The sequence below is a fragment of the Anneissia japonica genome, unplaced genomic scaffold (genome assembly GCF_011630105.1).
Source record: "Anneissia japonica isolate Jap-2015-1 unplaced genomic scaffold, ASM1163010v1 scaffold287713_len945575_cov184, whole genome shotgun sequence".
Lineage (NCBI taxonomy): Eukaryota > Metazoa > Echinodermata > Crinoidea > Comatulida > Comatulidae > Anneissia > Anneissia japonica.
Genome location: NW_022725774.1, coordinates 682,383 through 698,845, shown reverse-complemented (window position 1 = coordinate 698,845; position 16,463 = coordinate 682,383). Strand labels below are relative to the sequence as shown.

At 31.2% G+C, this 16,463-nt stretch overlaps 1 protein-coding gene across 24 annotated transcripts in view; it reads left to right on the top strand.

Moving 5' to 3' along the window:
- The window catches only part of LOC117112874 (CLIP-associating protein 1-like), a 94,333-nt gene that overhangs the window by 53,699 nt on the left and 24,171 nt on the right, over positions 1-16,463 (top strand). For 13 of the 24 annotated variants that reach the window (XM_033256067.1, XM_033256069.1, XM_033256075.1 and 10 more), the window contains 12 exons: positions 222-290; positions 3,336-3,414; positions 4,431-4,486; positions 5,945-6,037; positions 6,792-6,937; positions 7,624-7,759; positions 9,975-10,045; positions 10,540-10,677; positions 11,207-11,368; positions 11,622-11,680; positions 13,272-13,430; positions 15,127-15,246. In XM_033256067.1, the coding sequence (XP_033111958.1) occupies positions 222-290; positions 3,336-3,414; positions 4,431-4,486; positions 5,945-6,037; positions 6,792-6,937; positions 7,624-7,759; positions 9,975-10,045; positions 10,540-10,677; positions 11,207-11,368; positions 11,622-11,680; positions 13,272-13,430; positions 15,127-15,246 (1,288 nt within the window). The remainder of the gene's footprint in view (positions 1-221; positions 291-3,335; positions 3,415-4,430; positions 4,487-5,944; positions 6,038-6,791; positions 6,938-7,623; positions 7,760-9,974; positions 10,046-10,539; positions 10,678-11,206; positions 11,369-11,621; positions 11,681-13,271; positions 13,431-15,126; positions 15,247-16,463) is intronic. The other 11 variants (XM_033256072.1, XM_033256085.1, XM_033256080.1 and 8 more) reach the window with 5 other exon arrangements.

Genomic DNA, 16,463 nt, shown 5'->3' with positions numbered 1-16,463 from the left:
ATAACCAGATTGCACACTGAAATTATGCCCAGATCAGTTCTGCTTAATCTTTTAAAAAGCTTATAAATAAATAAAATAGCGCATGCAATGATGCACATAGACTACAAAGATGCCCAGGTCAGAATGCTAATTATCACCAAATCTGCTGCCCTCGTGTGTTCATTATTAATTTTGTCATATCTAACACATGTGTGCATGCTGGTTGTTTCTGTACTGTATAGCGAAAGCCTTGGAATTCTAGGGTGACACCAATGCTTAAAAAAACCACAGCAGTGGCTGCTTTTAATGAGGTGAGCTTCATAAGCATATTAACAGTAAAATGCATGCTTTCAAACTTCACATTGATGTGATACTCACCACTGCTTTTAACTATTATTAATTTATGCAAATAAGATCCATTTGAACTATGACCCTGTTATTGCAGTTTTCCAGTCATATTAGGGTGACGTGTAATTGACTTGATCATTTTGGTATTATTGTGTAATGTAAACATTAAAGTTATTCAATTACAGGAGCTGATTGTTATGCAGAGTATACACAACACAAATTGTATATAATACAAAAATGTTTTTATAGGTATTCAACATCTCTTTACACAATTTGGTTTCTATTCTTCTATTTTAAAATATTTTTATTTATTATAATTTCACTGATTTTGTACTTCTATTGTAGCCCAAGTGTGTTCCATAGAAAATTAAAATCTTAGGATTGTTATATTTTGATGAACCAAAAAAAAAAATGTACAGTATGCTACTTGGAAACTCAATATAGATATATTATTTTTTTCAAATTTCTCACTTTGGCAGGGGGAAACCATATAAGGAGTGGCATTTTGAGGATGGGATGATTGATTGAAGCATGAACATCTATAATAATAAATCATTTTAATTTAAATATGTACAAAAAGTCAATAAAAACATTGAGAAGTACATTGAAAAGAATGAAAAAAAAAATAATCAACTTTCTGTATTTATTATTATTATTATTATTATTATTATTATTATTATTATTATTATTATTATTCAAACATTTTTTGTTTGGCATTGTCACTGCTTTGGGATTCCTACTGACAACAGATGGACATTTTGCTGATTTTGAGATGTTTCAACAAAAGATCTTTTAATTCATTTAACCGGCAAACCAATTTAAGAGTCTCTACTAAGAATGAAAATAGATGTTAAATGACAATTAATTCTTTTCTTTTTAATATTTAATTTAAACATAAGTTATTTAAATGTACCAGGTAAAGCAATTTAAATATTGAATGTGGCTCCTTCAGATTATTTAGTCAGTGCAGACAATATGTCCTTAAGTTGAATTTGGGTTTTAAGATAAAAATTTTATGGGATGACTATAGATGGTATAAATTAATACTTTGAACATAAAACATAAGTTATTTAAATATACCAGGTAAAGCAATTTAAATATTGAATGTGGTTCCTTTAAATTATCTGGTCAGTGCAGACAATATGTCTTTAAGTTGAGTTTGGGTTTTAAGATAAACATTTTAGGGGATGACTATAGATGGCATAAATTAATACTTTGATATAAATACTTTGATCAAGTCATAATATATTGATTGAGACTAAGAGCCACATAAATTGCTTTTGCCTTTCCAAAAACAATTTCACAACTGAAATATTTACTTTACACAACTTTTGCATGATTAAACGTGCAGAGGCAGTGCGTGTACACGCGTCTAAAACCACCCTTACCACCATCGCGTGCAGAGATACTTAGACATGAGGTGAGAAACTTGGTTGAGGGTCAAATTTCAATTGTTTAGTATAATTGTTTAAAATTATGATGGGACAAAGGACTTCTGAATATTTTGAAATAAACTTCTGTAGATTAAAAATTTACTTTTTTTTCATATTTGTTTACTTTTTTTTGTCTTGTAGAAATGTTTCTGTTATTTCTAGTCTTTTATTCTTTTCTTTTTTTTATCAGTCATATTGGAAATAATTTCTTGCTTTATCCTTTTTTTCTTGGCATAAATTTCCCTTTTTACCCCGTTTTATACCCAATCCATTGTATCCCATGACATAATTTGATAATTATTTATATTTTATTACGTTACTATTCATTGATTGATGGTGTCCTTATTTAACTCTAAGAAGAAACATTTTTCACTTTCAACTATCAGATAGTTTTGTCCTTAAAATTAGTACACTCAGTACAATCGACGGCTTGACCAAAGGTGAAAATCACTGAAGCTCAGTCTACTGTCTTCCTTCAGTGTTGGTGGATAAGACATGATCTATTTTTTTTTTTTCTTTTTATCGGTTTTTTGGGTGTGAGGCACATATAAAGGTGTTCAGTGCAATATGATTGTTATTACAGCATTAAATACAGAAATCAAATCAATTTTATTTGTCCCTTAGGAAATTACATTTGTAATTTCAGTTTATCAGGAGCTATTTCATTTTCAAAATTTCATAGCCTTTTAAAATTATCATGCTATCCCATTCCCTATAGTCTTACAAAATTACCATAATGATTCCCCTTATTTTGGTTATTACTAATTAGCATATATTCTAATTATTGAATGGGATCAGAATTAACAGATGAATGTAATGATGCCACAAATGAATGGTTTCCTATCAAAAACATTTTAATATATTTGTCTTCTAAAAAAATTATTAGCTTTATTTTTGTTTGTAAATTTTTTAGTTAATAGTAAACTTCTTCAGGACAATATTTTAAAAAAGTGCCCTCAAAATTTTACAATTTATATTATGTGAGCTAATTATATTATAATATTGTATTGCTTTTCAATGACCTGTGCTGATAGCCTGCTATAAAAAGCCATAGTTTGGCAATAACATTATTATTTTGACAGCAAGTACGCTGCTCGTTCTTTCCTCGTAGAAAGCAATTAACCTTCCACACGAAGTAGGACAGGTCAACGGTAGAGGCTGCATGTGTCCGTAGGAATCACCTCTGTCTGTTCCACGAATACACAGATTAACCGACATATGCCAATTCCCTCTTTACGAGAAGAACATCCCTCACAACTAATGGAACCATCAGTTTGTGAAATAATTATATAATATTTTCTTGAAATTATTGCATTTTTCCCCTCAGAAGTATTAAAAAATTAAAGTATCAAATTTGTTTTTACATCTTCAATCTTATCTATGTTGCATGATACTTATCTTACTTTTAAAATACTGTATGATAAAATTATTTAAATGACTTCAGACTAGTTGGTGTATTCAAGGTGGTTTTTTTATTTTATTCAAGTCCATATCTCATTAACTGGTGAGTTGTGTTTATTTTTTTGTTTAACTGTTGATTCAAGTTGTTTATTGTCTACAAATCTTTTTCTGTAGGCTTCCCACAAATCTACCACTGTCAAAAGAAGTGCGTCGGCAGCTGGGAAGAAAATTGGAAGTCGGCCAGGCTCCGCAGGTTGGTGGTGCCTTTCGTGATTAGAAATGAATGATATAATATTTGATAATCATTGAGTGCTAGGGTGATTATGATGATATAATGATCATTTGTCATAATGACGACAGCAAGGGCATTTATAGTGGCAGCTATAGCGACAATGAGGAGGATGATGTTGATTATTGGTTATAATGACCGTGACGACAAACAAAGGCATTGTAGTGGCAGCTATGGCGACAATGAGAAGGATGATTATTATTATTGGTGAAAATTATGGAGTTTGCAGATCGCAGTGATTTATTAATATTGACAAATATGATGAAGTTTAAAAAGATGATAATGATGATTAAGATTATAACATGTTTGCAATGGTGGTTGTTATAGTTTGTTGTGACATTTATAGTAGTAGTAATGAAAGAGTCTGAAAAATGAGTGTGTGGATTCAGGGCAGCACAGAACCCCTCAATTTTAGGGTTTGAAAGGATTTTATTCAATCAATTTTAGAGTCCCTCATTCTGTAAGAATTGCATTGAATTTATTTTTCTCTCGACACATTCACATTCACATTCTTTAGATTAGACAACAACTTGTACCAGACTGTTGTCATTTTAAGTACATAGAAATTTTCAGAATTATTAAAATATCTAGATTTAATGAAGTACAAACAGGAAGTTACAAGAATAGATATTGATGATGAATCTTCCGCATCCCACAACTGACGTTGGACCTTCTAGAAATAATTGAACCCCAATTAAAATCACATCCAACGGAAATCATCAGTAAAGACATGCTGTAACTGGATGAGTGATGATGCAAAAATGGAATTTCTAAATTGAGATGATATGTGTCATAGAACAACAAATAATAATGAAATTGAGTTTGATCATTTAATTATAATATTTCCTTTTATGGTAGTGCTCAGAATTATGTGATTTTTGCTCCTGTGCAGAGAGATGTAGTGTATGATTAAATTTAGCTTTTGAAAAAAATATATATAATGTTTAGGCCTTGTGAAACAGATTTGTTTTTTTTTTCAGGGGCTGTAACTGAAGAATTTTTTGTAGATGCATATGAAGAAGTGCCTAATGTATCCGTAAGTACTCCAAGTTGAGCGTAAATAATGAGCAATGAACTCCAAAAATTATTTCATTGTAACCTCAAATATTAGGACTTTATTTATTACTTAGATATCCTTCTCGAAATTAAATATTAAAACATGATATATTTTTATTTTGATAAATGGTTAAAATAGGCCTAATATAAAAAACCTTATTAAGAAGAATCTGTTTAAATGTCATTGGTTTGCCATATGACTAAGTCCACAGTGTACATGCAGCATATATTGATGTATCTATTGTCTGACAAGCTGTTTAGTTTCATCAAATGGATGTTTAGTCTGTGTTCTATTAAAGTTACCAATGATATTTGGTAAGGCAAGTTACAGTATATTGAAATTATCCATATGGAAACTCCCTACTTCATTTATAAAAAAAATGTTGATAACATCCTTACAAATATGGCATTTGAGCAAGTTAAGACTTTGGTATACCTTGTGTCGTAAGGTATAAGAAGACTGTGTTCTTGAAAGTGGTGGTAGGATTAAAAATAACTTACAAAGTTTTCAATTTTTTCATGGCAGCAGATGCTCCAAGACCAAAAATAAAATGTTCAATTTGAAATAGTCATTCTTGTAAATTGTATTAAGATAAAATTTTACCTAATATGGTGTTTACTTGTACAACTGTTTTGCTAAGTGTAAACTTTACCAATCTGTCAATCCTACAACTATTTTTAACAAGATAATAATAATAATAATAATAATAATAATAATAATAATAATAATAATAATAAAATATAAGATTTTAATTAATTGTTCAAGGTGTTAAAGAGCAGAAAATGAAGAAACCTGAATACAATCCAGTGGCCAGTGTACATCAAGTGGATATTAACGAACTTTGTACACACATCAGAGAGAATTTAGCTTGTCGCTTTATGTACAGATCAATCAACATCAACCCTTTTAGAACAGAGAATATAAGATGTTACCAAACTAAATTCTAAGAACATTCTTATCTGTCCAGACTATCAAATTTTATTTCACAAATACATGTGACATGCTTAATATGGTAATGATGACATCACATCCTGACCATATATAGGCACATCATGACTATATATGGGCATACACAACCATTTTTTTTTTCAAAGAAAATTTAATAATCTGGGACATAGATTTAGAGTGAAATATCAGATTAACAAAAGAAAATAAGCAAAGTGTAACTTCAAGAATATGAATTAGTAATTTGTTATAGAATTCTGTTTATTATCTAGGATATTTTTTTTGGTAAAACTAGTATGCTTACTATTTTTGTAGTTGTAAACAGTTTCACCAACTGGCAGTCAGCTTCGTTAGTACAAATGTAATTTTTATCAGCATCTGCTATATCTTTTATTTCTTTTACATTGCTCAGCATAATTTGTATGCATGTATTATAAATGCAAGCCATATTTAAATAAACACAACTATTTTTGGTGGTGTTTTTTTTTTCAGATTTTTAGTTCCAAATCCTTAGAAGAAGAATTTAATAGTATTACCAGTATTCTAAACAATGACAAAAATGCTTGGGAGCAGAGGTGTAATGCTGTAAGTTAATATTTATTTTATATTTATTACAGTATTTATTTTTAATTTATTGCAATGCTTTAGTCATAGATTAGAGTCTGCTATTTATTCTAATATGAACCAGTGCTAGCACCAAAGATTCCCCTACAAGGGGTCCCAAGTTTCCTGATAAAAGGTCCATGACCCCGACAGAGGGTCCATACCCACCTCAGCCCTACCAAGGCTGGAGCAAGTTTCAAGCAACTCTAGATGCCTGAAAATGGCAATCAGACTGTAAGAAATGCATTTTCAAAGCAGTGTTTCCTGGCGAAGTGATTGGCTTATTCTCCAACAAAGGGTCCAGGGTCTCAGATGGCAGGTGCCGTACTTTCCCTTGAACCCCTGCAGGTGCCTCACCGATTTGCACCCAGAAGAAAGTAGGTATCTTAACCAGCAAGGTACAACTACATAATTAATAGTTATCATTTCCAATAACTAATAATTACTGTTTTTATTGTCTTAGCCACGTAGTTACTAGAATGACTCACAGTTCAAATAATTGATCCGACCTAAATAGAAATATTTATCTTTTTTTTTGAAAGAACATAATTGTCTAAATTAGATTCTTTAAGAATAAATACTCAAGTTTTTGGAAACATGAATTAACATTTTTAAAAAATATACAAAAATTATGCACACAAACAAATATATTAAAGGTGTTTGAAAGCATTATATAAAAAGATTTAAATATATAAATCCATTTTTGCATCACTCATTTGTTTCACATCATCAACAGCTCAAGAAAATTCGTGGACTTGTGATAGCGGGCGCAAAAGGTTATGACTGCTTCACTCAGTGTCTTCGGTTCATGGAGGACTCCCTCGTAATGTCAGCCAAAGATCTTAGGTCACAGGTCGTGCGAGAGGCCTGTATCACATTAGCGTATGTACTTAAAATATTAATTTGTTAATTTTTGTGTCGTCAATAATATTGTTAGTATTTAAAATATTATCATGTTCTGAAGGTGGTATTGCAATTTTGTGAGAAGCAGAAACAGTGCATATTCTCATGGAGTCTAAATTTCCATCTCTACTCTTATGCAATCTTGGACCTGTACCTAGGTGACGCAAACAAAGGAGCAGGTTTCACATTTGCCCTGCCACAGACAACAGGGTGCTCGGAGTCTGCGACCAAGATAGTTGCCCCAAAAGACAGAGCAGGCAATACTTATGGACATGATTAAATCAGTAAAAAATATACAAATGAAGTATACTTTACCTTTTAGGAAAGAAATGTTTTTTGCAAGGACTTAAAAGTTCTCTGGCCACAGATTGTTGAGCAAGACTGAAGTCTTAGCCAGGCGCCTTCTGCTGATTGTTAGTTGCATTCTGAACGGATCCTTATTAAAAAATTATCCATTGCGCATGCGTTGTGGTGTTGCGTTTTACGTAGAATCGCCTCGGCTGACAACTGTTGGATGGAGTGAGTTTATAATGTATCTAGAAAGCCTGTTCATGGTACCAAAACATACAAAATGGACTCACAATTGTTTTATTTTTTTATAGACTAAATCAAAATAGATTTATTTAGTTACTCTTAATATTTGTTGTATATTTTTTTATTTGCAGGTTTTTATCTTCCAAGCTGGGTCGTTCCTTTGAACATGCTGCCGAGTCTGTGTTACCGACCTTGTTTCTACTTCTACAGAATAGTGCAAAGATAATGTCCACATCTGGATTAGTTTGTATCAATCTAATAATTAAGGTGCGTTATAACCTCTATTGCATCCTAATTTCATTGTAAATTCTAACCATTCATCCATTGAAGTGTAAAAATCCTGTAGCAACATGCAGGATTTATATGCAGCATTTTACTGGCTGTACACATTATTATAATATCAACTTTTATATATTTTTTATGATTTTACCAGAAATTCTGTAATTATTTAATAATTTCCTAATAAAAAACATTAAATTTTATGGTAGAAAATAACCCGCCATAATTTATACAGTCTAGTAGGATATAAAGGACTTTAGATTAGATTAGATTTATTCAGTGTAACACCAAGGATATCTCACGAAAGTCTAGAAGACTTACTTCCAGTGGGGTCCTTCTGGTGGTGATTGGGCAGTACACCGGGAGACAATCCCCTACTCTTTTCCGAAGAGTGTACTGCGTTCTTTAACGTGCACATAAGCCATAAATGCACACATGACCAACGGCTTAAACATCTCATCCGAAAGACGGTGCGCTATTGTAACTTGTATTTCAGTCCTCCAGCTGAAACACAAGGAGAGGCAGCGATGGGAATTGAAACGGGGACTTAGAGATTGGACTTGCTATACAATTATAAGTTCATATGTATGTACCTTCTTGTACATAAATATGTAGTAAGAAAAATTTGAGGAAAAATATTAGAAATGTCGGTTCAATCTGGTTCTTCCGGGATTTCTCTCACTTGTCACTAAAGCTCCAAAATGCTTATTGAGAACAATAGTAAATTATTTAATTTATTAATTATTGTTTTCTTGCTATAAATACCCTGGTATAAATATGACTGAGTGACTAAATCATAGTTAAATAATTAGTTAACTTGAATTTAGTTAGTTATTTATTAATGGGTTTTTTTTTCTCTGCTTGTGTTCTTGCTATAAATACACTGACCAGTATAAATATGAGTGAGTGACTAAATCATAGTTGAATAATTAGTTAACTTGAATTTAGTTAGTTATTTATTAATGTCTTATTGAGAACAATAGTTAATTATTTAATTTATTAATGGTTATTGTGTTCTTGCTATAAATACCCTGGTATAAATATGACTGAGTGACTAAGTTATAGTTAAATAATTAGTTAACTTTTCTCTCTCAGTAACATTTATTTCGTAATGGTCATAAGAAAACATACATATGAAAAATTATTATATTCTTAAAATAACAAAATTTGATTTTATTAGACTTGTAGGTGAAAAAAAAAAAAAAAAAATGTGAAATTAGACCATCACAGGGATCAAAACCAGAAGTAGAACTTGTCTCATATTGACCCCTAAAATATTTTTTTTTTAAAAATAATAATAATAATAATAAAAATAAATAAATAGATAATGGAGAAAAATAATTAGTGTTAGCGCAAATCAATCAGAAGACCTGTACTTAAATAAATATATTGTTTTCATGTGACTTTTGAATTTCCGGGATTTACAATTTATAATAATATCTTTATCTAGGTTATTCCATATGGTGGGACCTGAAAATGTAATAAAAATTGACTCTTAGTAAGTTTAACAAAAGGGACTTGTAATATATTTGGATTTCTAATACTGTAAGATTGAGATATTGAAACATAAAATAAGTAATCTGGAGTTTATGAAGGTCACTAATTTTTAAGATGTTAAGTTTTTTGAATAGAGGTTCAAATGCAGTTTTAAATGGTGAAGATGTAATTAACCGAACAAGCCATTTTTGTAATATAAGAATTCTTTGTAAATTCGAGGGATAGTCTGTCTGCGGCCCAAATGATGTTGCAATATAATAAATGGGGCAAAATAAACGAATTGTATAAAGAAACTAAAATACTTAGAGGAAAGAAATGTTTCAGTTTGCTTATTATACCAATGTATTTTGAGATTTTATTTGCTACACTTTGTTGATGGCTAGACCAATTTAAGTTTTCATGAACTAAAACACCAAGAAATGATACTTCACTTTTCTATCAATCCGTTTGCCATTTAGAAAAACATCACATATTTTGTGTTTAAGTTTATGACGAACACCACGACTGTGAAATATAATGAAATTTGTTTTAGTTGTGTTAATTAATAATTTATTTGTAATGAACCAATTGCTAATCTTGCTTAATTCAGAATTAAATGTGTTAAACAATAAATCAAAGTTATTAGAATAAAATGTGGTAGTATCATCGGCAAAGGAACTTGAATATAGTTAGTTATTTATTAATGTTTTTTTTTCTCTGCTTGCAGCACACACATGGGCATAGGTTAATACCGATAATCACTGGTTTTTCAACTTCAAAATCAACTGCAATTAGAAAGTAAGTAACTGTGTATTATTGTGTTCATTATGGTAAAATAGCAGCCTCTGTAATTCATAATTTCTATATTTAGTTCAATATCAATTTCTTGTTCTGTCACAAGTCTAGTTATGTTTTATATAGTAAGTCTCATCATGACTCATGAGCTTTAGGGAGTGAAGGTTTTTTGTTTTTTTTTTGTCATGAGAAAAATTTTATTACAAGACCCTGGGCTTGGAAAGCAAGCACCTTAAGCCACCAAGCTACATCTCCACTGCAAACCTCAATAAAACAAATATGTCTCCTAATAGGACCTCCAAATTCGCCACCAATTTTCCAATACATGGGTAGAGGGTTGTGGCTAGGACCATTTGTGTATCAGGTCATTCAGCGTGGGGTCTAGGGACCTGCTCAAGTGCTCCTATGGAGTCTTGGCAAGTAAAAACATCTTATATATTTCAAAATGTTTGTTGTGGTTTTCACCAAATGTGACCTTATTTCATTTATTTTTACAGAAACACCTGTTTATTCATTCTAACAATTGTATCCACCTGGGATACGCACTCCATGGAAAGGCATGTTGGTGCGTTATCAGAGGCTATTCGTAGAGGTATTGAGGATCCCGACTCGGAAGCAAGAGCCACCTCTAGGAAGTGAGTTCAGAGATTTAAAACGCAGGATGATTAATGAGCATTATTATATTTATTTTTTCTTTCTCTTCCACCAGCAAGGGGGGATTCTTTTATTGTCTATAAAATGCTGGAGCCACCGCTGGGCTTAAGAAAGGAAGCTCCACAATCCCAAGAATATTACTGTAATGTAAAATTTACTGCCATTACAAAGATCTTCCGACTTTAATGAATGTTGTTTATTTCCAATTCATACTAATAATAATAATAACAATAGATGGATTTATATAGCGCAAATAAACGAGGTCTCTATGCGCTTGACAATATTGTAGTCAAGACAACAAAGAAAAAAGCCGGAAAAAAAACAACAAACAAACAAACACCAAGCTAGCACCCAAACCGAAGTATGGGGTTACATCATCGCCGCCAACCGGAGATCTGTGTTTAAATCAAGTGAGGGAAAGGACTGAAGAAAAGAGAAAGAAGGAAAACATGTGGAATCAGCAGCTACAACAAGCAATTATCTGACTAAAATTAATGTTTTATTTTTCAGGGCATTTTGGAAATTTTCAGAGCATTTCAAACAAGCGGGGGATAAACTTTTTAATAGTTTAGATACTTCAAAGCAACGGGGCTTACAGGGCGAAGCAAGTGGAACATCGAGTGTCGGCTCCCTCTCCAAAAACTCAAGCAAAGCTAGCTCTGCAGAGAATCTGTAAGTTCGATTTCCCTTTGTTTAGAATTATAATTATATATTATGTGCAAAAAAAATAATATATTAATTTTACATCTGTTATACAGGGAAAAGAATTTTTTATATGCACATTATTATAAAAATTATTATTTTCATTAAATTTCCAGAAATCAACCCATTGATTCATTAATCTCATTAAGATTATTTCTTTGATTTACTGTATTTTATTATTTCCATTAAAGCAATTAATAAAATAATTACTTTTTTGTTTCAGTCGAATGACACCTGGGATTCCCGCTAGGCGGTCAATGAGGGTCACAAAAGCAGAACAAGGTAAGAATATCTGAATATTTCTCACTGAGTATGTGAACCCCTACACATTGAATGGTCCATCACATATAGTGTTGACCAATCACAAGCTTGATGCTTTCAGAACCTTTTCCCTTACTATCCAACACAACGCTTCATGTTTTCATGTCAAATTGTCAATGAAGTGTATTTACGGTCTGTATGTTTGTCCATAATAACATGATATTAAATGTTGCGATGTGCCTTTCCTGTTATTCCTTTCCTATGGAGAGAATACTAGCAATTAAAATGTGTTGATAAACTACAGGCTAAATAGCTTTTAAAAAAATCCTCTTCATTGTTCATGCACCAATCATGTGACCCTCCTCTTGCACATACATCCACTGACCTTTGACCTTTCCATTTAGTTTACTGGCACTGCATGAAATTTTAGTAACCTTTCACCTCCTATATGCAAATTTGCTTTTTTGCTGTGGAATTGAGATTGGTTTTGAAGAATAATTGTAATATTTATCAATCAAAAGGTGTGTGTTAATTATTCTACCTCACATTATGACATGTGAGACACCATTTTTAATTAGTCATATCAATTTCCATTTCAAACTGTATTCACTGGATAACGTGGAATATCATCGTATTAATCTTTGTTTCGTATTGATGTTGAATTTTCATCATCAACCTCAAATTTTAATATTGCACTTTGGCTGTAAACAAAAACATTTTATCTTCAAAAACTGAAAAATTGAAATTAAAACAATTTGCTAAAATGTTCTGATAAAATTTACATATAATTAATTTGTATTATAATGTCAATTCGATTCAAGAATTTGTAATTAGTTGGTTAATCCACAATAAAATAATATTGTATTAAACTCTGTTTAAACATTTAAAAACAGTATGTATACAGTAGAGCAAGTGTACATTATCTTGGATTCTGATGAAGGAATTTTTGGTCCCAGCAAAGGGTTTGTGCATCCACAATCCTAATTTTCATACTTTTATCGATATGAAAACCAACAACATCAGAGTTGAGTAGGTGACTATTGTCCTTCAAGATCCTACGAAACACATCTGCTAGTCGTTCTGTGTTAAAAAAACATATCACCTTCCCCTCCCTAGCAAAAATCTTTCCAATGTAGTCTGTAGAGTGCTTCTTTTTGAAATAGATACTCAAGGAAAAGCTGCATGAAACCACTACAATGTAATGCTGTCTATCCAGGCATGATGACACTCTAAATGTGGTGCTCATTTTTTGTGTAAATATATGCAACGGCATTCCTCCATCTTTCTAGTTAGCACTCTACTATTATTAAACACACCTTTTGATTGGTCCTCTTTTAAATATGGAACTCATAAACTGTACAGCTAAGTAGTATTTGATATCAGTTTGTAGAATATTGAATGTTACGTAGCCTGCATGGTCTTGTGCTGAACAAATTGAGAACATTAAGAAAAAGTTTGACAGATTACGTAAAAGTTTAAACAGATATTATTGGAGCAAATATTCAAATTGAATGATGAATTTGTGAGAGAAAATGGAGAGTGTTCTCAATCTGATTACCAAGACTTTTCATCAACATGTTTGCGTGGGTTTTTTGCGCTTTCTTCGCTGCAGATGGGAATGCACTGGTGCTGGGTCCTCGTTCTAATAGCGACGTCAACACAGGCGCCGCTTCTCGTGCTCGGTCCAGACACACACAGAGGAACACAAGCGTCTCGGGCACGGTAGCATCAAGAATATCACGGTCAAAATCCACATCTAGAGAGAACTTAGGTAACACTCACTGCTTTCTGCTCTTATGAATATTTTAACATTTTTATTGCAAATTTAGTACTATTATTTTTTAGTAATCACTCAGAGATGCATTATGGGGAGGGAGCATCATGTACTTGGTATTATAAAGCTTTAACATTAAGTCCATTTCTGGCTTTTGCTTATTTATGTTTGGGCTCAGAATCATTTTTTAATGCTTAAAAGCAACAGATTTTTAATTTTTTATTTTAATCATTTGTATACCACACTGCTCTAATGTTAATTGCTGCTTTATTTATAGGTTTTGAAAGTGAACTAGATCTACTTTTAAGCTAATAGGTCACATATTCTAATCACAAATTAAAGTCAAAATACAATAATTGGATTATTTACCTTCCCACAATGCATCTGACTATCAGAGGGGACTTGTCACATGTTTTTATGCACTTGTTTAATTAATGTATTTTTTTAATCATCTTTGTTATATGAAAGTGGGATCAAAATGGAACTGTGATTTATTAATTACTCTGCTTAGTTATTATGTTTTGTTTAAATTATGAATAAAAAAGGTTGTTTAATGTTATGCATGCTATTTAGGTCATGTCATATAAATAGGTCATGTTGTAAGTTCATGTCATGAGGTCATCTTAGGTCATTTCATGCATTACGGTCAAAAGTTTTATTTTCAGCTCTATCTTTTATAATGGATTTGTGCATTTCATAATGTATTATGTGACACTTGATGAATGAATAGTTGTCTTTGAAAATGACAATATATCTACTAACGTGTTGTTTCTTTTTTATTCTAAATGCTCTGAACATCCATTGTGAACATGTAATATTACTAGTGCTCATACTTGTCTTCTTTATTTTATCATTGTTTAAATAATCATTATATAGTGTTGTTTACATGAAAAAGAAAATGCAAATTTGACAAAAAAAAAAAAAGAAAAAGAGTACTAAATATAACTAATTATATTAAAAGAGGAAAAAAGATATGATAAGCAAAATTACAAATAAACTAAAAGTAGGAAAATAAATATTTGGAATGAAAGATTATTAATGCTATTATCGATCAGCCAGGAAGTAGAAATTAATGCATATTAATAATTATTTATATGATGTTGTAATTGTGTAGTGTTCTCCAATAAATAATACAGTATACATATAATATGTATGCGATATATACTACATAATAGCCAATAAAATAAAAATATATAAATCAATAATAATAAAATAGTATATTAATAATAAATTCAGGCCTTTACATTCACTATACAATAAATAATAATCTAAATAATGTAAAAGGTAATATAATCATGTATGTATAAATTTTGAACATTAAAGAAGAGGAATCTGCAAGTGTAAAAAGAAAATGGAATTAAAACCTAGAACATTCTGCGCTGTCTGTGCATATTTTATTTAAAATACTTAAATATAAATTATATAATTATACCGTCAGCTATATTATATTGGGTGTGGATGTATTTTCAGGGTCCTATCATCGTATTAAGAATTTAAACCAACATATAGAATGCTTCCCTCCCCCTCTCCGACATGTGGTTATTAGATTTTGATACAGTATATATGGTATCAAAATTGCATTCAAATGTTATATGTCTATGCTAATGCTTTGATTTTTTTTTTCTAACTGATATCGTCTCTCATTCTTTTTCCTTTCAACTTCTTTTTCATTTTCTTCCACACTGTTATCAAGCAGCGAGACGGCGTCGTCGAGGTTTGCTTTCGAACCAGTGTCATTCAATGTACCTTGAGCCAACCAGCAGTTACTCCCTGGAAACTCCTCCTCCTCCTCCACCTGCCCAGCCAAATTCATGTAAATTGTACTTTCGTCAGAATGTGGCAATGGTTTTTTTGCTTGTGTGCATGCGATGTTTTTGGCATGTTGTTATTCTTGTCTTTCTCACTCATTTTCTCTTCATCTTCAGTACTTTAGTCATTCATTTTTCTCCAACAGGTAAAATTTATAGTTGTGTTGTAGTGAATATTGTTCAATTTTTTGAAACATGTTAATACTACCAAATTTTTAATTTGGATTAATTTTTTATTTACTTTTTTTTTAATGTATAATTTTTATTTAATTCTTTCATATTTCTGGTCTTTTCCTGCCCTTGTGTTTTTTGTTAAGTAATCTTTCATCAATATGTTTCCATATTCTATAATTTGTTGTAGTAACAGCATTAGTGGTTAGTGTTGTAGCCAAATATACATAAGTGTGGCTTTTTTTTTTCAATTTTTTATGTATACTTTTTTAAATATCCACAATTTTGTAGCTGCTCCTAAACTTCCCCTGATCAGTCCTTTTAAAAAAAGCATAGAAATTAATGATACAAATTTAACACCTCCCTTGAGAGAATGCTATTACACTGGAACAGTGTGTGCAGTAAATTCACATATTAGAGGGTGGAATGCTCTATAAATTATGTCATTTTATGAGGCTTAACAAGTTGAGTTGTTCTTCATGTGTTGAGTTGTTCTTCATGTTGAGATACACTCTGTCATTTATAGGGATTGAACTCAGAATTCTGATTTTAGAAAGCAAGCACAGTTACCCTCTAAGCTAGTTCTTCACCCAAGCATCGTTCCACACTTCTTCAGAAAACACATCTTTTTTTTCCCAAATTTCTGTAATTTTAGACATGTCTGTGACTTTTTTTGAGCAGTCGCCAGCAGCGTAGATGTTTGCAAGACACAAGTGTAGGGCGCTATACAAAAACAAAATAAAATTATTAATAATTTTAATAAGAAGAAAAATAATTTTAGTATAAAAATGAAATAATTTGTTTATGTTTATTGTCATATGTTTTACTTGTTGTAGAGTATCTAGAATTTGTAAGTGGTAGAAACAATTTTGTGATTGTTTTATAGGAATATGATGATGGTATTATCATCATCATCACCATTATTATCGTAATAATCTTCCTCATTGTCATTATTTATCATTTTCGTCATCATCATCAACATTTTTTCTCTTGTACTCTCTTATCTATCTGGAAATGTGCACTTATCGAATTATCAGAGCACACAAAATAC